This window comes from Triticum urartu, chromosome 5, assembly GCF_003073215.2.
Source record: "Triticum urartu cultivar G1812 chromosome 5, Tu2.1, whole genome shotgun sequence".
NCBI lineage: Eukaryota > Viridiplantae > Streptophyta > Magnoliopsida > Poales > Poaceae > Triticum > Triticum urartu.
In genome coordinates, this window is record NC_053026.1 from 177,228,913 (window position 1) to 177,252,566 (window position 23,654).

Here is a 23,654-nt window from a genome sequence, read left to right on the forward strand (position 1 = left end):
TTTTTCCCCGTTGTCCGTTTTGCATTCCGGCGCTTCGTTCTCCTCCGGTGGTCTTTTCTAGCTTTCTTTCGTGTGTGGGGATTAAAGATTTCCGGATTGGACCGAGACTTGCCAAGCGGCCTTGGTTTACTACCGGTAGACCGCCTGTCAAGTTTCGTATCATTTGGACTTCGTTTGATACTCCAACGGTTAACCGAGGGACTGAAAAGGCCTCGTGTGTGTTGCAGCCCAACACCCCTCCATTTTGGCCCAAAACCCACCTAACTCTGCTGCATCATCTAGAGCGTTCGATCACGATCGCGTGGCCAAAAACCGCATCTCATTTGGACTCTCCTAGCTCCCTCTATGTCTATATATAGACCCCCTCCTTCAAATTCGCGGTTCCACTCTCCCCCCTAACCCTAGATCCATCCACCGCCGCCGCCGGACGTGTCCGGAGCGGGCCGGACAATGTCCGCCGCCGCCCGCGCCCTCTCAGCACGCGCCACGTGGCGTCTCCGCCGCCAGCCGCCGCCGCGGCCCGGCGAGCCCGCAGCCGGCCCTCCGGGACCAGCCGCCCCGCGCGCCGCCTCCTCCCTCCTCCCGCACCGCGCGCCACCGCCGCCATCCACCGCGCCGCCCGCGCGCGCCCTTGCCGGCCGGCGCCCGAAGCTCCTCGCTGGCCCCGCCGCCTCCGCCCGCCGGCGCCACCACCAGCCGCCGCCACCACGCCGCGCCGGCCGCCGCCGACCGCCTCCTCGCGTGGTCGCCGCGCCACCACCCGGCTCCGGCCTCCACCTCCCTCCTCGGCCACCGTGGCCCCCAACTCCGGCGAGCTCCGAGCCGGCGAGCACTGTTCCGGCGAGATCCGGCCGCGCCTCGGTTTCTGTGCAAACCCTAGATCTTTCCCGGAGAGGTTGATTTTTTTCACTAAGTCCCAGAAATTTCAATCCATATGCCCATGTTCGTAGCTCCGTAACTTTGCATTCCGTAGCTCCGATTCATGCATATAGCATATCAAAATGTTCATCTCAGAGAGTACATCATTTCATTCCATTGCATCATTTTCATTTGAGCTCGTATTGATGCCAGAAATGCTGTTAGAAGAGGGCTACTTGAGTTAATTGTCAGATCTGCTACTCCGTTTTGCACTTTTTTCATTTTTGCCATGATTAATGTGTGCATGCTATGCCCGTGAGTTCTACATGTGTTTTGTTAAGGGTTTTGTCATCTTTCCAGAGGTGCAACCCATGTATTTTTAGGATGTGTGTGGTGACTTGTGCAAGCTTGCAAAGTGGTGCACTTACTAATTCTGTTTTCAGGGACTTAGTGATTTCACCAAGTCCTGGAGCTGTTTATCTCATGATGCCATATGTTCATGTTGTTTCCTAGTGATCCGTACCTCTTTTGAGGATGATCAGTAAGGATGTTTTGTTAATATTGTAGTGCTCTATCCATCCATATCTTTGTTTGAATTTATGGAGCACCCTAGCTTGAGTCAATCGAGCTCTACTTTTGCTACTTTGTGAATCTGGGCAGATTGTCAACTTGTTTGCAATTTTGCCGGTGATGTTGTAGTTGATCCGTGCATGCTATGCTATTGTTATTGCCATGTCTACCTTGCATTTTGTGCCTTCTTGATGTATGTATGCTTGTCTTGCCATGACTTGCACCGTAGTGAGTGCATCGAGCTCGTAAACATGCCTACTTGAGTTATATTTCAGCTTGTGTCAGTTTTCACTAAGTCTGAAAACTGATTATGTTTTTGCTATGTTCACATGCTTGCAATTGTATTTTCTGATCCCTTTTGGCTCAAGGTCACTAAGGGACTTTTGTTAAGCTCTTCGAGTAGCTCCATGCCGTGCTTTAATTTGCCATGTTCAGGTCCTGTAGCATGTAGTTTTGTTGCTCCGAAGAGGGCTACCTGATCTGAAATTCCAGGCGAGTGTTGATTTCACTAAGTCTGAGATCTGTTCGTCATATGCATTTTTGCCATGCTTGTTTGAACCTGTTAATGGATGAATTGGCCGTAGCTCAGTGCTAGACTTTTGTTAAGCATCTTGTGTGCATCCCTGCCATGTATTTTTTTGTCATGTTTGGGTGCTGTAGCATGTTCATTTCATTGCATTTAGATGCCTACTTGCTGTATATCGCAGACCGGTGTCATTTTTGAATCGCTTGCCATTTCCAAACCGTAACTCCGATTCCGGCGTTCTTTATGTCGTTTTCAAGCGATTTCATCTCATCTTTCCAGTGGCACACTTGGAATTCCAAGTTGAGGCCAGGTTCATGCGCTTCCTGTCATATCTTGCATTTTGCATCCCGCATCGCATCCCGCATAGCATATCATCATTTCATCATATTGCTTGGTCTTGCACGTGGTTGATTGTATCCTTGTTGCTTGTTTGTCTTGTTTGGGTAGAGCCGGGAGACGAGTTCGCTAACGAGGAGCCCGTTGAGTTTGCTTACGAGGATACAGTCAACTCTGACAATTGTGCAGGCAAGATGATCATACCCTCGAAATCACTACTATCTTTGCTATGCTAGTTTGCTCGCTCTTTTGCTATGCCATTGCTACGATGCCTACCACTTGCTTTCAAGCCTCCCAAAATGCCATGTCAAACCTCTAACCCACCATTGTCCTAGCAAACCGTTGTTTGGCTATGTTACCGCTTTGCTCAGCCCCTCTTATAGCGTTGCTAGTTGCAGGTGAAGATTGGAAGGCCGTTCCTTGTTGGAAAATATATTTACTTGTTGGGATATCATTATATTGATATGTTATCTTAATGCATCTATATACTTGGTAAAGGGTGGAAGGCTCGGCCTCTCGCCTAGTGTTTTGTTCCACTCTTGCCGCCCTAGTTTCCGTCATATCGGTGTTATGTTCCCGGATTTTGCGTTCCTTACGCGGTTGGGTTATAATGGGAACCCCTTGATAGTTCGCCTTGATTAAAGCTTTTCCAGCAATGCCCAACCTTGGTTTTACCATTCGCCACCTAGCCTCTTTTTCCCTTGGGTTACCGGAGCCCAAAGGTCATCTTATTTTAAACCCCCCCCGGGCCAGTGCTCCCTCTGAGTGTTGGTCCGAACTGAGCTGCCTGCGGGGCCACCTTGGGGAAACTTGAGGGTTGGTTTTACTCGTAGCTAGTCTCATCTGAGTGTGCCCTGAGAACGAGATATGTGCAGCTCCTATCGGGATTTGTCGGCACATTCGGGCGGTGTTGCTGGTCTTGTTTTAACCTGTCGAAATGTCTTGAATTACCGAGATACCGAGTCTGATCGGAACGTCTTGGGAGGAGGTCTATTCCTTCGTTGACCGTGAGAGCTTGTCATGGGCTAAGTTGGGACTCCCCTGCAGGGATTTGAACTTTCGAAAGCTGTGCCCGCGGTTATGGGCAGATGGGAATTTGTTAATGTCCGGTTGTAGATAACTTGAACCTTAACTTAATTAAAATGAATCAACTGAGTGTGTTACCGTGATGGCCTCTTCTCGGCGGAGTCCGGGAAGTGGACACGGTGTTGGAGTAATGTTTGCGCAGGTTGCACTCTAGTTTCTCGCTCGCGCTTTGCCTCCTCTTCTCGCTCTCTTCTGCGTATAAGTTAGCCACCATATTTTTGCTAGTCGCTTGCTGCAGCTCCACTCATATTTTACCTTGCCATTCCTATAAGCTTAAATAGTCTTGATCGCGAGGGTGCGAGATTGCTGAGTCCCTGTGGCTCACAGATTACTATTACACCAGATGCAGGGCCTGATGATTCCGCTCCAGGAGACGCGTATGAGCTCAAGTGGGAGTTCGACGAAGACTCTCAACGTTACTATGTTTCCTTTCCCGATGATCAGTAGTGGTGCCCAGTTGGGGGTGATTGGGACCGTTGTCGCATGTTGGGTTCTCTTTTATTTTGGCACCGTAGTCGGGCCATGAGTGTTTGGATGATGTAATGTTATTTATGTACTTGATTGACGTGGCGAGTGTAAGCCAACTATGTTATCTCCCTTGTATTATTCATATAACATGAGATGTTGTGAAGATTGCCTAACTTGCGACATATGCCCTCAATATCATCTTTGCATTGTGTATCATATAACATGAGATTTTGTATCCCGCATCGCATCCCGCATAGCATATCATCTTTGCATTGTGTTGTTTGAGTTTGCACGTGGTTGATTGTATCCTTGTTGCTTGTTTGTCTTGTTTGGGTAGAGCCGGGAGACGAGTTCGCTAACGAGGAGCCCGTTGAGTTTGCTTTCGAGGATCCAGTCAACTCTGACAATTGTGCAGGCAAGATGATCATACCCTCGAAATCACTACTATCTTTGCTATGCTAGTTTGCTCGCTCTTTTGCTATGCCATTGCTACGATGCCTACCACTTGCTTTCAAGCCTCCCAAAATGCCATGTCAAACCTCTAACCCACCATTGTCCTAGCAAACCTTTGTTTGGCTATGTTACCGCTTTGCTCAGCCCCTCTTATAGCGTTGCTAGTTGCAGGTGAAGATTGGAAGGCCGTTCCTTGTTGGAACATTTATTTACTTGTTGGGATATCATTATATTGCTATGTTATCTTAATGCATCTATATACTTGGTAAAGGGTGGAAGGCTCGGCCTCTCGCCTAGTGTTTTGTTCCACTCTTGCCGCCCTAGTTTCCGTCATATCGGTGTTATGTTCCCGGATTTTGCGTTCCTTACGCGGTTGGGTTATAATGGGAACCCCTTGATAGTTCGCCTTGATTAAAGCTTTTCCAGCAATGCCCAACCTTGGTTTTACCATTCGCCACCTAGCCTATTTTTCCCTTGGGTTACCGGAGCCCAAAGGTCATCTTATTTTACCCCCCCCCCCGGGCCAGTGCTCCCTCTGAGTGTTGGTCCGAACTGAGCTGCCTGCGGGGCCACCTCGGGGAAACTTGAGGGTTGGTTTTACTCGTAGCTAGTCTCATCTGAGTGTGCCCTGAGAACGAGATATGTGCAGCTCCTATCGGGATTTGTCGGCACATTCGGGCGGTGTTGCTGGTCTTGTTTTAACCTGTTGAAGTGTCTTGAATTACCGAGATACCGAGTCTGATCGGAACGTCTTGGGAGGAGGTCTATTCCTTCGTTTACCATGAGAGCTTGTCATGGGCTAAGTTGGGACTCCCCTGCAGGGATTTGAACTTTCGAAAGTCGTGCCCACGGTTATGGGCAGATGGGAATTTGTTAATGTCCAGTTGTAGATAACTTGAACCTTAGCTTAATTAAAATGAATCAACTGAGTGTGTTACCATGATGGCCTCTTCTCGGCGGAGTCCGGGAAGTGGACACGGTGTTGGAGTAATGTTTGTGCAGGTTGCTCTCTAGATTCTCGCTCGCACTTTGCCTCCTCTTCTCGCTCTCTTTTGCGAATAAGTTAGCCACCATATTTGCTAGTCGCTTGCTGCAGCTCCACTCATATTTTACCTTGACATTCCTATAAGCTTAAATAGTCTTGATCGCGAGGGTGCGAGATTGCTGAGTCCCTGTGGCTCACAGATTACTATTACACCAGATGCAGGGCCTGATGATTCCGCTCCAGGAGACGCGTATGAGCTCAAGTGGGAGTTCGACGAAGACTCTCAACGTTACTATGTTTCCTTTCCCGATGATCAGTAGTGGTGCCCAGTTGGGGGTGATTGGGACCGTTGTCGCATGTTGGGTTCTCTTTTATTTTGGCGCCGTAGTCGGGCCATGAGTGTTTGGATGATGTAATGTTATTTATGTGCTTGATTGACGTGGCGAGTGTAAGCCAACTATGTTATCTCCCTTGTATTATTCATATAACATGGGATGTTGTGAAGATTGCCTAACTTGCGACATATGCCTTCAATGCGATTATGCCTCTAAGTCGTGCCTCGACACGTGGGAGATATAGTCGCATCGAGGGTGTTACAAAATACCATCGTCCTATATATCAATCTTTACCTCTCGACCATTTGCAGACTCCTCGTCATGTCCGTGATATCATCCGGGACTCCGAACAACATTCGGTCACCAAAGCATATAACTCATATAACACTATATCGTCAATGAACGTTAAGCGTGCGGACCCTACGGGTTCGAGGACTATGTATACATGACCGAGACACCTCTCTGGTCAATAACCAATAGCGGAACCTGGATGCCCATATTGGCTCCTATATATTCTACGAAGATCTTTATCGGTCGAACCGTTATGACAACATACATAATTCCCTTTGTCCATCGGTATGTTACTTGCCTGAGATTCAATCAGCGGTATATTCCTACCTAGTTCAATCTCGTTACCGGAATGTCTCTTTACTCATTCCGTAATACATCATCCCACAACTAACTCATTAGTCACATTGCTTTCAAGTCTTATTATGATGTGCATTACTAAGAGGGCCCAGAGATACCTCTCCGATACTTGGAGTGACAAATCCTAATCTCGATCAATGCCAACTCAACAAACACCTTCGGAGATACCTGTAGAGCATATTTATGATCACCCAGTTACATTGTGACGTTTGATAGCACACAAGGTATTCCTCCGGTATCCGGGAGTTGCATAATCTCATAGTCGAAGGAATAAGTATTTGACATGAAGAAAGCAATAGCAATAAACTGAACGATCAATATGCTAAGCTAACATATGGGTTTTGTCCATCACATAATTCTTCCTATGATGTGATCCCGTTATCAAATGACAACACATGTCTATGGTTAGGAAACCCTAACCATCTTTGATCAACGAGCTAGTCTAGTAGAGGCTTACTAGGGACACAATATTTTTTAATGTATTCACACATGTATTTAAGTTTCCAATCAATACAATTCTAGCATGAATAATAAACCTTTATCGTGAATAAGGAAATATAATATAAAATAACAACTTTATTATTGCCTCAAGGGCATATTTCCTTAAGTATCCCACTTGCACTAGAGTCAATAATCTAGTTCACATCACCATGTGATTTAACACCCATAGTTCACATCACCATGTGACCAACACCCAAAGAGTTTACTAGAGTCAATAATCTAGTTCACATCGCCATGTGATTTACACCCAAAGAGCACTAAGGTGTGATCATGTTTTGCTTGTGAGACAAGTTTAGTCAACGGGTGTGACACATTCAGATCCGTATGTATTTTGCAAATTTCTATGTCTACAACGCTCTACATGGAGCTATTCTTAGCTAATTACTCCCACTTTCAATATGTATCTAGATTGATACTCATAGTCATCCAAATCGGTGTCAAACATTGCATCGACGTAACTCTTTACAACGAACTCTTTATCACCTCCATAACCGAGAAAATATTTCCTTAGTTTTCTAAGGATAATTTTGATCGCTACCCACTGATCTACTCCTCGATCACTATTGTACCCCCTTGCCAAACTCATGGCAAGGCACATAATAGGTCTGGTACATAGCATGGCATACTTTATAGAACCTATGGCTGAGGCATAGGGAATGACTCTCATTCTCTCTCTATCCTCTGTTGTGGTCGGGCTTTGAGTCTTACTCAACTTCACACCTTGCAACACAGGCAAGAACCCTTTCTTTGACTAATCCATTTTGAACTTCTTCAAAATCTTGTCAAGGTATGTGCTTTGTGAAAGTCCTATTAAGCATCTCGATCTATCCTTATAGATCTGGATGCCCAATATATAAGTAGCTTCACCGAGGTCTTTCATTGAAAAATTCTCATTCAAGTATCCTTTTATGCTATCCAGAAATTCTGTATCATTTCCAATCGATATTATGTCATCCACATACTCAGGGAGAACACTTATACCTTGAAATTTTAGTAAGGGATCATCTCATAGTGCTACCGTCGTACTAAGCAAACTAAGATGCATAAAAGATAAACATCACATGCAATCAAAATATGTGACATGATATGGCCATCATCATCTTGTGCCTTTGATCTCCATCTCCAAAGTACCGTCATGCTCTCCATCGTCACCGGCATGACACCATGATCTCCATCATTTTGATCTATATCAACGTGTTCGTCTCGCCAAATATTGCTTTTGCAACTATTGCTATCGCATAGTGATAAAGCAAAGCAATTATATAGCGCTTGCATCTTATGCAATAAAGAGACAACCACAAGGCTCCTGCCAATTGCCGATAACTTTAACAAAACATGATCATCTCATACAACAATTTATATCTCATCACGTATTGACCATATCACATCACAACATGCCCTGCAAAAACAAGTTGGACGTTCTCTACTTTGTTGTTGCAAGTTTTAGGTGGCTGCTACGGGCTTAGCAAGAACCGCTCTTACCTACGCATCAAAAAACGATTTTTCGTCAAGTGTGCTGTTTTAACCATCAACAAGGAGCGGGCGTAGTCACACTCGATTCAACTAAAGTTGGAGAAACAGACACCCACTAGCCACCTGTGTGCGAAGAACGGTGGTAGAACCAGTCTCATGAACGCGGTCATGTAATGTTGGTCTGGGCCGCTTCATCCGACAATACCGCCGAATCAAAGTATGACATGCTGGTAAGCAGTATGACTATTATCGCCCACAACTCTTTGTGTTATACTCGTGCATGTAACATATACGCATAGACCTGGCTCGGATGCCACTGTTGGGGAATGCAGTATTTCAAAAAAAATCCTACGATCACGCAAGATCTATCTAGGGATGCATAGCAACGAGAGGCGAGAGTGTGTCTAAGTACCATCGTAGACTGAAAGCGGAAGCGTTAAGTAACGCGGTTGATGTAGTCGAACGTCTTCGGGATCCAATCGATCAAGTACCGAACGCACGACACCTCCGCGATCTGCACACGTTGAGCTCGGTGATGTCCCTCGGGCTCTTGATCCAATTGAGGCTGAAGGAGAGTTCCATCAGCACAATGGCGTGGCGACTGTGATGATAAAGTTACCGGAGCAGGGCTTTGCCTAAGCACTATGACGATATGACTGAGGTGTGTAACTGTGGAGGGGGGCATCCACACAGCTAAGACAAATCTTGGAGTCCCTTTGGGGTGCCCCCTGCCCACGTATATAAAGGAGGCAGGAGGAGGAGGAGGCCGGCCTAGGAGGGGCGCGCCTATAGGGGGAGTCCAACTAGGATTCCTAATCCTAGTTGGAGTCCCCTTCCTTTTCCAAGAGGGGAGAGAGGGAAGGAGTAGGAGAGGGAGAAGGAAAGAGAGGGTGGCGCCACCCCCTCCCTAGTCCAATTCGGACTTGCCAGGGGGGGTGTGCAGCCAACCCTTGAGGCCCTTCTCTCCTTTCCCGTATGGCCCATTAAGGACCACTACTTCCCCCGGCGAATTCCCGTAACTCTCAAGTACTCCAAAAAATACCCGAATCACTCGGAACCTTTACGATTTCCGAATATAGCCTTCCAATATATCGATCTTTACCTCTCGACCATTTTGAGACTCCTTGTCATGTCCGTGATCTCATCTGGGACTCCGAACTACCTTCGGTGATCAAATCACATAACTCATAATACAAATCATCATCGAACATTAAGCGTGCAGACACTACGGGTTCGAGAACTACGCAGACATGACAGAGACACATCTCCGGTCAATAACCAATAGAAAACCTGGATGCTCATATTGGCTCCTACATATTCTACGAAGATCTTTATCGGTCAAACCGCACAACAACATACGTTGTTCCCTTTGTCATTGGTATGTTACTTGCCCGAGATTCGATCGTCGGTATCATCATACCTAGTTCAATCTCATTACCGAAAAGTCTCTTTACTCGTTTCGTAATGCATCATCCCGCAACTAACTCATTAATCACATTGCTTGCAAGGCTCATAGTGATGTGCATCACCGAGAGGGCCCAGAGATACCTCTCCGATACACGGAGTGACAAATCCTAATCTCGATCTATGCCAACTCAACGAACACCATCGGAGACACCTGTAGAGCATCTTTATAATCACCCAGTTATGTTGTGACGTTTGATAGCACACAAGGTGTTCCTCTGGTATTCTGGAGTTGCATAATCTCATAGTCAGAGGAACATGTATAAGTCATGATGAAAGAAATAGCAATAAAACCAAACGATCATTTATGCTAAGCTAACAGATGGTTCTTGTCCATCACATCATTCTCTAATGATGTGATCCTATTCATCAAATGACAACACATGTCTATGGTTAGGAAACTTAATGATCTTTGGTTAACGAGCTAGTCAAGTAGAGGCATACTAGGGACACTCTGTTTTGTCTAAGTATTCACACATGTACTAAGTTTCCAGTTAATACATTTCTAGCATGAACAATAAACATTTATCATTATATAAGGAAATATAAATAACAACTTTATTATTGCCTCTAGGGAATATTTCCTTCAGTCTCCCACTTGCACTAGAGTCAATAATCTAGTTCACATCGCCATGTGATTTAACACCAATAGTTCACTTCTTTATGTGATTAGTTCACATCTCCATGTGACTAATACCCAAAGGGTTTACTAGATTCAGTAATCTAGTTCACATCGCTATGTGATTAGCACCCAAAGAGTGATCATGTTTTGCTTGTGAGAGAAGTTTAGTCAACGGGTCTGCCACATTCAGAGCCGTATTTATTGCAAATTTTCTATGTCTACAATGCTCTGCACGGAGCTACTCTTGCTAATCGCTCCCACTTTCAATATGTGTCTAGATCGAGACTTAGAGTCATCCAGATCGGTGTCAAAGCTTGCATCGACGTAACTCTTTACGAAGAACTCTTTGTCACCTCCATAACCGAGAAACATTTCCCTATTCCACTAAGGATAATTCTGACCGCTGTTCAGTTATCCACTCCTGGATCACTACCGTACCCTCTTGCCAAAATCATGGTGAGGTACACAGCATAGCATACTTTATAGAACCTATGACTGAGGCATAGGGAATGACTTCTTCATTCTCTTTCTATTTTCTGTCGTGGTCGGGTTTTGAGTCTTTACTCAACTTCACACCTTGCAATACAGGCAAGAACTCCTTCTTTGACTGTTCCATTTTGAACTACTTCAAAAACTTGTCAAGGTATGTACTCATTGAAAAAAAATTATCAAGCGTCTCGATCTATCTCTATAGATCTTGATGCTCAATATGTAAGCAGCTTCACCAAGGTATTTCTTTGAAAAACTCCTTTCAAATACTTCTTTATGCTTTCCAGAAAATTCTAAATTATTTCCGATAAACAATATGTCAGTCACATATACTTATCAGAAATGCTGTAGTGCTCCCACTCACTTTCTTGTAAATACAGGCTTCACCGCAAGTCTGTATAAACCTATATGCTTTGATCAACTCATCAAAGTGTATATTCCAACTCTGAGATGTATGCACTAGTCCATAGATGGATCGCTGGAGCTTGCACACTTTGTTAACACCTTTAGGATTGACAAAACCTTCTGGTTGCATCATATACAACTCTTTTTTTAATAAATCCATTAAGGAATGTAGTTTTGATATCCATTTGCCAGATTTCATAAAATGCGGCAACTGCTAACATGATTCGGACAGACTTTTTAAGCATCAATACAAGTGAGAAAATCTCATCGTAGTCAACACCTTTGAACTTGTCAAAAACTTTTTGCGACAATTCGAGCTTTGTAGATAGTAACACTACTATCAGCGTCCGTCTTCCTCATGAAGATCCATTTATTCTGAATGGCTCACTGATCATCGGGCAAGTCAATCAAAGTCCATACTTTGTTCTCATACATGGATCCCATCTTAGATTTCATGGCCTTAAGCCATTTCACAGAATCTGGGCTCATCATCGCTTCCTCATAGTTCATAGGTTTGTCATGGTCTAGTAACATCACTTCCAAAATAGGATTACCTTACCACTCTGGTGCGGAACTTACTCTGGTTGACCTACGAGGTTCGGTAGTAACTTGATCTGATGTTTCATGATCATCATCATTAACTTCCTCACTAAATGGTGTAGGAATCACTGGAACTGATTTTTGTGACGAACTACTTTCCAATTCAGGAGAAGGTACAGTTACCTCATCAAGCTCTACTTTCCTCCTACTCACTTCTTTCGAGAGAAACTCCTTCCCTAGAAAGGATCCACTCTTAGCAACAAAGATCTTGCCTTCGGATCTATGATCGAAGGTGTACCCAACAGTTTCTTTTGGGTATCCTATGAAGACACACTTCTCCGATTTGGGTTTGAGCTTATTAGGCTGAAACTTTTTCACATAAGCATCGCAACCCCAAACTTTAAGAAACGACAGCTTAGGTTTCTTGGTAAACCACAGTTCATACAGTGTCCTCTCAACGGATTTTTAGACGGTGCCCTATTTAACGTGAATGCAGCTGTATCTAATGCATAACCCCAAAACAATAGTGGTAAATTGGTAAGAGACATCATAGATCACACCATATCTAATAAAGTACGGTTATGACGTTCGGATACACCATTACGCTGTGGTGTTCCAGGTGGCATGAGTTGTGAAACTATTCGACATTGTTTCAAATGAAGGCCAAACTCGTAACTCAAATATTTCGTCTCCGCGATCAGATCATAGAAACTTTATTTTCTTGTTATGATGATTCTCCACTTCACTCTGAAATTCTTTGAACTTTTCAAATGTTTCAGACTTGTGTTTCATTAAGTAGATATAAACACATCTGCTCAAATCATCTATGAAGGTCAGAAAATAACGATACCCGCCGCGAGCCTTAACACTCATCGGACCGCATACATCGGTATGTATTATTTCCAATAAGTCAGTGGCTCGCTCCATTGTTCCGGAGAATGGATTCTTAGTCATCTTGCCCATGAGGCATGTTTCACAAGCATCAAATGATTCATAATCAAGTGATTCCAAAAGTCCATCCGTATGGAGTTTCTTCATGCGTTTTACACCAATATGACCTAAACGGAAGTGCCACAAGTATGTTGCACTATCATTATCAACTTTGCATCTTTTGGCATCAATATTATGAATACGTGTATCACTATGATCGAGATTCAATAAACCATTTATATTAAGTGTATGACCATAGAAGGTTTTATTCATGTAAACAGAACAACAATTATTCTTTGACTTAAATGAATTACCGTATTGCAATAAACATGATCCAATCATATTCATGCTCAACGCAAACACCAAATAACATTTATTTTAGGTTCAATACTAATCCTGAAGGTAAAAGGAGTGTACGATGATGATCTTATCAACCTTGGAATCATTTCCAACACACATCGTCACCTTGCCCTTAACTAGTCTCTATTCATTTTGCAACTCCTGTTTCGAGTTACTAATCTTAGCAACTGAACCGGTATCAAATACCCTGGGGTTACTATGAACACTAGTAAAGTACACATCAATAATATGTATAGCAAATATACTTCCGTTTACTTTGCCATCCTTCTTATCCGCCAAGTATTTGGGGTAGTTTCGCTTCTAGTGACCATTCCCTTTGCAGTAGAAGCACTCAGTTTCAGGCTTAGGAATAGCTTTGGGCTTCTTCACGGGAGTGGCAACTTGCTTGCCATTCTTCTTGAAGTTCCCTTTCTTTCACTTGCCCTATTACTTAAAACTAGTGGTCTTATCAACCATCAACACTTGATGCTTTTTCTTGATTTCTACCTTCGCCAATTTCAGCATCGCGAAGAGCTTGGGAATCGTTTCCATTACACCTTGCATATTATAGTTCATCACGAAGTTCTAGTAACTTGGTGATAGTGACTAGAGAACTCTGTCAATCACTATCTTATCTGGAAGATTAAATCCCACTTGATTCAAGTGATTGTAGTACTCATACATTCTGAGCACATGCTCACTAGCTGAGCTATTCTCCTCCATCTTGTAGGCAAAGTACTTGTCAGAGGTCTCCCTCTTAACACGGGCATGATTCTGAAATGCCAATTTCAGCTCCTGGAACATCTCATATGCTCCGTGGCGTTCAAAACGTTTTTGAAGTCCTGGTTCTAAGCCGTAAAGTATGGCACAATAACTATCAAATAGTCATCATACCGAGCTTGTCAAACGTTCATAACGTCTACATCTGCTCCTGCAAAAGGTCTGTCACCTAGCGGTGCATCAACGACATAATTCTTCTGTGCAACAATGAGGATAATCCTCAGATCACGGAGCTAGTCCGCATCATTGCTATTAACATCTTTCAACATAGTTTTCTCTAGGAACATATTATAAATAAAACAGGGAAGCTATATGCGAGCACTTGATCTACAACATAGATATATAAGTACTATCAGGACTAAGTTCATGATAAATTTCAGTTCAATTAATAATATTACTTAAGAACTCCCACTCAGATAGACATCTCTCTAGTCATCTAAATGATCACGTGATCCGTATCAACTAAACCATGTCCGATCATCACGTGGAGAAGTTTTCAATGGTGAACATCACTATGTTGATCATATCTACTATATGATTCACGCTCGACCTTTCGGTCTCAGTGTTCCAAGGCCATATCTGCATATGCTAGGCTCATCAAGTTTAACCTGAGTATTCTGCTTGTGCAAAACTGGCTTGCACCCGTTGTATGTGAATGTAGATCTTATCACACCCGATCATCATGTGGTGTCTCAGCACGAATAACTGTCGCAATGGTGCATACTCAGGGAGAACACTTATACCTTGAAATTTTAATAAGGGATCATCTCATAATGCTACCATCGTACTAAGCAAAATAAGATGCATAAAAGATAAACATCACATGCAATCAAAATATGTGAGATGATATGGCCATCATCATCTTGTGCCTTTGATCTCCATCTCCAAAGTACCGTCATGCTCTCCATCGTCACCGGCATGACACCATGAGCTCCATCATCTTGATCTCTATCAACGTGTCGTCACATGGTCGTCTCGCCAACTATTGCTTTTGCAACTATTGCTATCACATAGTGATAAAGCAAAGCAATTATATAGCGCTTGCATCTTATGCAATAAAGAGACAACCATAAGGCTCCTGCCAATTGCCGATAACTTCAACAAAACATGATCATCTCATACAACAATTTATATCTCATCACGTCTTGACCATATCACATCACAACATGCCCTGCAAAAACAAGTTAGACGTCCTCTACTTTGTTGTTGCAAGTTTTACATGGCTGCTACGGGCTTCTAGTAAGAACCGTTCTTACATACACATCAAAACCACAACGGTGATTTATCAAGTTTGCTGTTTTAACCTTCAACAAGGACCGGCCGCAGTCAAATTCGATTCAATTAAAGTTGGAGAAACAGACACCCGCCAGCCACCTTTATGCAAAACTAGTTGCATGTCTGTCGGTGGAACCGGTCTCATGTGCGCAGACATGTAAGGTTGGTCGGGCCGCTTCATCCCACAACACCGCTAAATCAAAATAAGACGTTGGTGGTAAGTAGTATGACTATCACCGCCCACAACTCTTTGTGTTCTACTCGTGCATATCATCTACGAATAGACCTGGCTCTCATGCCATTGTTAGGAATCATTGCATGGAAAACAAAAAAAATCTACGCACACGCAATGATCTATCCGTGGAGATGCATAACAACGAGAGGGGAGAGTGTGTCTACGTACCATTGTAGACCGTAAGCGGAAGCGTTTAACAACATGGTTGATGTAGTCAAACTTCTTCGCGCGCCAACCGATCAAGTACCGAACGTACGATACCTTCGCGTCTGCACACAGTTCAGCTCGGTGACATCCTCCGCCTTATTGATCCAGCAAGACAACGAGGTAGTAGATGAGTTCCGGCAGCATGATGACGTGGTGACGGTGATGGTGAAGTGATCTCCACAGGGCTTCGCCTAACCACTATGAAAATATGGCCGGGGGTGTAAACGGTGGAGGGGGGCGCCGCACACGGCTAGACAGTTGTTTGCTGTGTGCTAGGCGCCCCCTCCCACATGTATATAGGTGGGTGGGAGGAGCAGCCAAAGGAGGCGCCCAAGCAGGAGGAATCCTACTTGGGGTCCCTCCCAAGCCGCACCCCTTTCCTTATTTGGAGTGCGGGGAAAGGCACGGGAGGGTGGCGCCCCCCTTTCCTTTCTCCCATGAGAGGGAAAGGCAGGAGGGGCTAGCCCCCCCCCCCTTTTCCTTCCCTAAGGCTGGCCAAAAAAGGGAGGGGGCGCACTATCCCCCTTGTGGGCTGGTCTGTCCCCTCCTTTGGCCCATAAGGCCCATATCTTGTCGAGGGGGGGGGGTGCCCAGAACCCCTTCCGGTGACCCGATTCCTTCCCGGTAAGTCCTGAAACACTTCTGGTGTCCAAATACCATCGTCCTATATATCAATCTTTACCTCTCGACCATTTCGAGACTCCTCGTCATGTCCGTGATCTCATCCGAGACACCAAACAACATTCGGTCACCAAAGCATATAACTCATATAACACTATATCGTCAACGAGGTGTAAAAAAAACTGAACGAACGTTAAGAGTGCGGACCCTACGGGTTCGAGAACTATGTAGACATGACCGAGACACCTCTCTGGTCAATAACCAATAGCGGAACCTGGATGCCCATATTGGCTCCTACATATTCTATGATCTTTACCGGTCGAACCATTATGACAACCCACGTAATTCCCTTTGTCCATCAGTATGTTACTTGCCCGAGATTCGATCGTCGGTATCTTCATACCTTGTTCAATCTCATTACCTGCAAGTCTCTTTACTCGTTCTATAATACTTCACCTCTTGACTAACTCCTTAGTCGTTTTCTTGCAAGCTTATGATGTGTATTATCGAGAGGGCCCAGAGATACCTCTCCGATACTCACAGTGACAAATCCTAATCTCGATCTGTGCCAAGTCAACAAACACATTCATAGATACCTGTAGAGCATCTTTATTATCACCTAGTTATGTTGTGATGTTTGATAGCACACAAGGTATTCTTCCGATATCCGGGAGTTGCATAATCTCATAGTCGAAGGAATAAGTATTTGACATGAACAAAGCAATAGCAATAAATTGAACGATCAATATGCTAAGCTAACGGATGGGTCTTTTCCATCACATCATTCTCCTAATGATGTGATCCCGTTATCTAATGACAACACATGTCTGTGGTTAGGAAACCTTAACCATCTTTGATCAATGAGCTAGTCTAGTAGAGGCTTACTAGGGACACATTATTTGTTTATGTATTCACACATGTATTTAAGTTTCTGACCAATACAATTATAGCACGAATAAGAAACCTTTATCATGAATAAGGAAATATAATATAAAATAACAACTTTATTATTGCCTCCAGGGCATATTTCCTTCAAGTACTGCTTACCGCTTATAAGAGGTACTACCGCTCTACTACCACGAAACCCGACACGAAAATAACGCATCCCCATAAGTAGCAGTACTACACGCGGCACGGGGCCACCTTACTGCCGCTTACAAGCGGTACTACCGCTCTAGAGAGCAGTACTACTGCTTGAGGCTTTCACGAACACAATAGAGAAAACAGAGGATGCAATAAAGCCTAAACTTCCACAACTTCTGCATATGAGCTCTGAATTGAGCAAACTCAAGCTTATTGGATAGATGACGACGAGTAGCATCCAACAAGATAGGGGAGGTATGTCTAAGATATGGAGGATTGAAACCTCCAAAAGAGAAGAACAAGCATAACCTCCAACATCTAAAACATCATAGAAGATGCATGGGAACTCCGTTTTTGATGAACTCGAGCTTGTCATCAAGATGACCATAAGCTCTAAGACCCACAAAGAGAACCTGCAAAAAACTCAACATAAAAAACATCATAGAAGATTCATGTGAACTCTGTTTTCGATGAACTCAAGCTTGTCATGAAGATGACCATAAGCTCTAAAACTCACCAAGAGAAACACCAAACAAGAACCAAGAAAGATGATGCAAGGATGCAATGGTTTGAGCTCTCTATGAATGATACAATCAAACTACTCATCGAGCCCCCCTTGATAGTACGACAACTGATCCTATAACCCAGTCTCTCAACAACCACCATGAGACCGGTAAAACATAAACCTATCAAGGGCAAACCTTTGCCTTGCACATAGTCCACTTGAGCTAGATGATGACGATCTTGACTCCCTCAAGTTGGACCACCTTTCTTGATTACGTTGGCTCGATGAAGACTAGTTGATTGCCCCCATACTACACTATGGGAGAGCCACTCTTTGACACATATTCATAAGTCCATTGACACCACAATGGATGGCAAGCTTCAAGGATGATCTCTTCGTGATGCTCCACTTGAACTTGCACACCGCAATCTTGATGACCATCACCACTTGATGTCATCATCCATGGGTTGTATGAGATCTTCCTCTTGATGTAAACCCATGGAAACAAACCTAACCCCACATAGAACTCACACGTAGATCATGGGTTAGTACACAAAGCGTAATGGACAATGCTTATCATACCATGGGATCACTTGATCCTTCTCGGTACATCTTGTACGCTTTGTGTGTTGATCAACTTGATTCACTATTTACTTAGTCTTGATCAACCTTGTATCATGTCTTCTACATGACCACTCTTTGGATAATTCCTTGAATAGCACATTGGTCAACATATAAACTCCTTGAAACCAACAAATGGACTTCAAGAAATTCCTATGGACAAATCCTTCAAACATAACTCAATACAACCATTAGTCTACAAAGATTGTCATCAATTAGCAAAACCAAACATGGGGGCGTGGCACTGCATGTTCTTTAAAAAAGGCATGACCAGAAATTTATAATGGTGAAAGTAGGATCTAATGGTTGTTTTGTGTATGTCAGCCTCTGTGACCCTTATTTGGTGGTAACTTGACCTGATATCCAATTTAGAAAAATATTGTGCTCCAAATAATTCATCTAGCTAATCCTCATATCGCCAGGATTGGGAATTTGTTTTCGATAGTTATATCATTGAATTTTTGATAATCAATGTAGAGTCGCCATGTGAAATCCTTTCTCTTTACTAAAATTGCAGGTGAAGCATATGGGCTTTGGCTAGGTCTGATAATCCGATTAGCTAACAGAGTATGCACTCGGCTTTTGATTTCATTCTTCTGAATATGGGGCACTCTATATGGTCAAATATTTGGGTATCTCCACCTTCACGGTCGATGGCAGCCAATCACCCCTCTGTCGGTCATTAGCAATGGTGGCAGACGAAGAGGAGGCAATGGCCTTCGTGAGCTCCAGTTTCCGGGTCTTGTTGCTCATGGTGACCGATAGCAAGGCGATGCTAGGGCTCGACGATGGTTTGGATGTGCGCAGCGAGAGGAAGACAAATAGATTTGGGGACGAAAGGTTTCGCTTTCTCTCTCACCCACTTATAAACGGGCTCAATTGGTAATCGTCCCGATAATTCCGCTGACGACGTGATCTGGGAAAGGAAATGGCTAATTGGCGCAGGACCCTAAAAGTCATCAAATAAATTTCACTCCAACACTCAATATCATCGGTCGCTCAGGAATCTGTCGTGCGCGGGAATGAGGAGATAACCCCGGCTAACTGGTCAAATGCAAGCATTCAATGAGAAATATTGATGTGACAAATCATTTGAGATTCATTGCAACATCATCCACAACCATGATGCTTCGGTTTCCCGTCGGTCGGTGCCAACACGGTTGTTGGGCCAGTCCCTAACCAATGCCACATTGAAGGCATGATGAATTCAAGTGGCACAAGCTACATCACTAGGGACAGACCTGCTCTGCAAATGGGTGGTGATAATCCACCTCAATGAGGTTGCCAGATTACTGGCAAGAACAAGCAATGAATTTAGCATCCCTGTAGCACAAGTTAGACTCAAGCAAAGAGCCAAACGCTAAATTCATAGACTTGGATCTGATTTCAAAAATAGAATGATGCTCCTCTAAGATAATGACTGGCACCCATTAGCGCGAATAAACCCAAGCATCCTCTTTATCATTCCGATTTCATGATTCGCCCTCAATCGGGCCACCAGTCAACCTCTTTCAAAAGATGATAGAGTATCACAGAACCTTTCTGCACCTTGTTTATAGTTAACCTTTGCATCCATTTTTGCTCTTGAGTCCGCAAGGGTCTGTCTATGAGCAAGTGGTTTTTCGAGTGTGATTGCCAGTCGGAATCCTTTTCCATTGAGGGCTCACTCGGTTTCTCAGCGAGACGCACACAGACTTGGGGGGCTAATGATGAGGAAAGACCTACGGAATAGCCCCATGATGACACAGGGCCCAGCTAAAGGTCTGGGCCCATAGACGCTACAGTCTTGTTAGTAGTGATAAAGAAGGGTCGTAACAAGTCTAGGTGGTGCTAGCAGTCAGACATAATTATTTAACCAAAGAGGATCCACAGTCGGACAAAACTCCTCAACGAGTATCAAGGCATCAGCCAGCCAATAGCAGATCAACCGGGATGTCACGAGAGGCATCTCCCGCATTAACTACAGACTTTACCTTCTGTAATAACCATATGTAGTAACATTCGGTCATCTACATGTTGCTAACCACACCTATTCTACTTATCATTGCTGCTCCTCTTCATGGCACACTATATAAGCCTAGGAGGGGCACAACGTCAAGGATTCACCCCATTTATAATCACTCTATATACACAAGAGAGAAAGTAGCACGCAGGAAGTAGGGTGTTATCTTCACAGTTGTCGGCTTACGCTCGCGGACGCAGACTTACAGGTTCAGATTCGTCAATTCCCATTTGTAGATGCTGTGCGTTTGAGCAAGTCCCTCAATTTCGGGCTGCTCGTTTGCCACCTCTTCCCAGCGAACGTCAGCGAGATAATATTACCGAAATAAAAAGAAGAAACTAATGAAAACTCTAATTTACAGCCGGCCGTCGCACTGTCACTGGAACGTGAGCATCACCAAGAAAGCCAGGAAAGCTGCAGCGCCGACGCCTGAGCAGCAGAGGTCAACGATGCCCTCCCGCCTCTCCTTGCGTTCCTTCCTTTCCCGCTTCCCCTTGGCGAACTCCTCGTAGAGCTGCCTCGATGCTTCCTCCGCTCCACGGCGCTGCCTCGCGCTCGCCATGGCCGCGGCCACCGCGGCCAGCCCGTCCTGCCCGCTCACACCGCCACCCTCGGCGTCCGCCGCGCACAGGCTTATTTCCCTGATATGCCCGTGCCGGTCGTCGCACATAACCGCCGCTTCCAACGCGATGCCGCCGCCGAGCATCACAGTGAACCGCGCCACGGAGTCCCCGGTCACCCACCTCCGTCCGATGGACACGGGACGCCGGCTGGAGACGTTCACGGCGGCGCCGGTTGCCGGGTCGATCAGTATCCAGCTCAGCCTCAGATCGCCTGGCGTGACCGGCGACGGCGACGTGAAGCCCTCCTGGACGAGCGCGTCGACGCGGAACGGTGACCCCAGGAACCACGCCGACGAGGCGTCCGTCTCGACGACGCGCGACATGATGCAAACGCCGTTGTGGTGCAGGTCAACGGCCGAGACGAGCCGCGCCGGGAGGGAGCTCGACACCGCGGGTGACGCGGCCGGGAACGGGAACGCGTCAGCGTAGAGCGCCCGGTAGCCGCCGTCGCCGCCGCAGCTGACGACTTGGCGTAGCGACGGCCACATCTGGAGGCAGAGCGCGCGCCACGCGTCGGGGTCGTTGGCGAGCTCCCGGAATCCCGCGCTCGCGCACCCAGCTGCTGCCAGGGACGCGCCGTCGAGACAGCGGAGCACGATGCCCAGGACGTCCGCGGGGAGGTCGTCGATGACGGTCTCAATGCCGCCGTCGTGGTCGCACGCCGGCGAACAACCCCCCGTGGTCTCATCAACGCGAGTTCCCGCCATGATCGCAGGGTTGATCGATCGCAGAGGTTGACACGCAGCACCGTACGCAGGCCGAACCGCGGTGCAACTTTTGATGGTCGCGCTGCGATCGACCGGCGAAAGCGTGACGTTTCTCAAAATCTTGTGTAGGTTGTGATGTCTGGCTCCTGCAAGCTCCTGACGCTTCTTATCTTCAGATAAGATCCCGTGTACGATGCTTTTGGGGGTTTGATTGGGTTTGAAGCTAATAATAACTTGGTTATATATATTTGTCTGGAGGGTGAGTGATCACGGTCTGAAAGCGAGGCGACCGCCGGGTCGGCTCGTTCGTTTCTGGAGAACGGAGACGCCACGGTGACGCTCCGGGGCGTCTCCCAAACGCAAAGCTGACTGGAAGCTTCATGTGGCGACGATTTCGCCTCCCGCTTCAATGCGTTCGTGTTGGTGTGTGCACCTACATTTCACTGACTGCGGGGCCAGGCCGTGCAGGACGCACGCACGGATGCTTTGACCAGGGCGGTATTAGGTTGGAGGATAGCTTTCTTCTACGTACTTGGTACTGATTTGTTCTCGTGCTCACAAATTCGTACGTATTATTTCACGTTCTCGTGTTCAGAGAGACGACGATTGCATTTGCAGGAGTGGTACGTTAAACTACGTTTATGGTGATGGCCAACAACACATGGTCCCTGTGCTCAACACACGGTTTGTCGCTAGTATTTGACATGTGAGGCCATACTTTTGAGAATGTTTGACATGTGTGGTTTTTTATTTTACACGTGTGTTATTTCAAATTTTGTGGGAGCTAACCGCCGGTGTCTTTGTACCTGCAGCTAATGCTCCACCCGATGACAAAGACAGAGCACCTCCAATAGTTACCCTAACCCGAAAAACAAAATACTGTTTATAAAAAGCAGGGGAAAAAGGACCTCCAACAACTTCTGTAAACCAGAAGTATTTTTATGGGATCCCGTATAATCACCTTCATTCTCCCTCATGTTTAAGGGAAGATAGATTCCTGTAAAAATTGGCGGGCTTAAGTCTCATGATAGGAGCACCGCGCTCAGCCCATACACGCACCACTGCACGGCGGCTGGCCAGCGTGTTGCCACCATGCAGCCCCGCCTCCTCCCCCGCCGCGCGCCCCGCTCTGGCCGCTGAGGACACTCCTCCACACACGGCTCCGCTTTCCATGTTCCACCTTCTCTCCCGCCTTGCCACGCGCAGCTCCGGCCCCTCCGTGCAACGAAGGTATTTGATGATTTTAATGACCCAATATTTTTCATGTTTGAATAGAATTTTTTTCACAATATTTGTGCTCATATTTTTTGACATCGTTTTCATTACAATGAACGCTCTTGCTCAATTTTTTCCGAGGACTCATCCTCGGACAAGGACGAAGAAATCTAATTGGTAGCGGCTTTGTATGCAGACACGATGACAAAAGAGAAGCGGAAATGGGGATGTTCAGTGTCTGGACATCTTGTGCTCCGTCAGAACAGGCAAGCTAGTAACCAAAAGCCGTTGGATGACTACTTTGGTGAGAATTTGGTATATGGTTTAAAAAAATTACGAGAAGATTCTGAATGTCAATTGGTTTGTTCTTGCGCATTGCTCATGCCATGGAAGATCATTGCTTGTTCTTTTCACACAAAAAAATGCAGCTGGTCAACAAGGTCACGGTAGTTTGAAAAAGATTTATGTTGTGTTTTGAGTTCTTGCATATGGTTGTCCAGCCGATTCTATTGACTAGATTGGAATGGCAAATAGTACTTTAATGATCTGTTGAAAAACATTGTGAGGTCCATCGTTGAGATATTCAGAGAAGAATATCTCTGAGCTCCAAATGATGAGGACATTGAAAGACTTTCTTAGATGGGTGCATCAAAAGGCTTTCCATTCATGCTTGGAAGCATTGAATCCATGCACTGGAAGTGGAACCCTTGTCCTACAACATTGCATGTACAGTTCAAAGGAAAAAGGTAAAG

The 23,654-nt window shown here is 45.3% G+C and overlaps 1 protein-coding gene across 1 annotated transcript; it reads right to left on the bottom strand.

The window, feature by feature from the left end:
- Positions 1–20,311: 20,311 nt before the first annotated feature.
- On the bottom strand, positions 20,312–22,114 carry LOC125508307 (probable F-box protein At2g36090). Its single transcript, XM_048672967.1, has one exon. It carries the CDS (start codon positions 21,685–21,687, stop codon positions 20,734–20,736), a length of 954 nt encoding a protein of 317 aa, XP_048528924.1. The 5' UTR covers positions 21,688–22,114; the 3' UTR covers positions 20,312–20,733.
- Between the last annotated feature and the right edge of the window lie 1,540 nt (positions 22,115–23,654).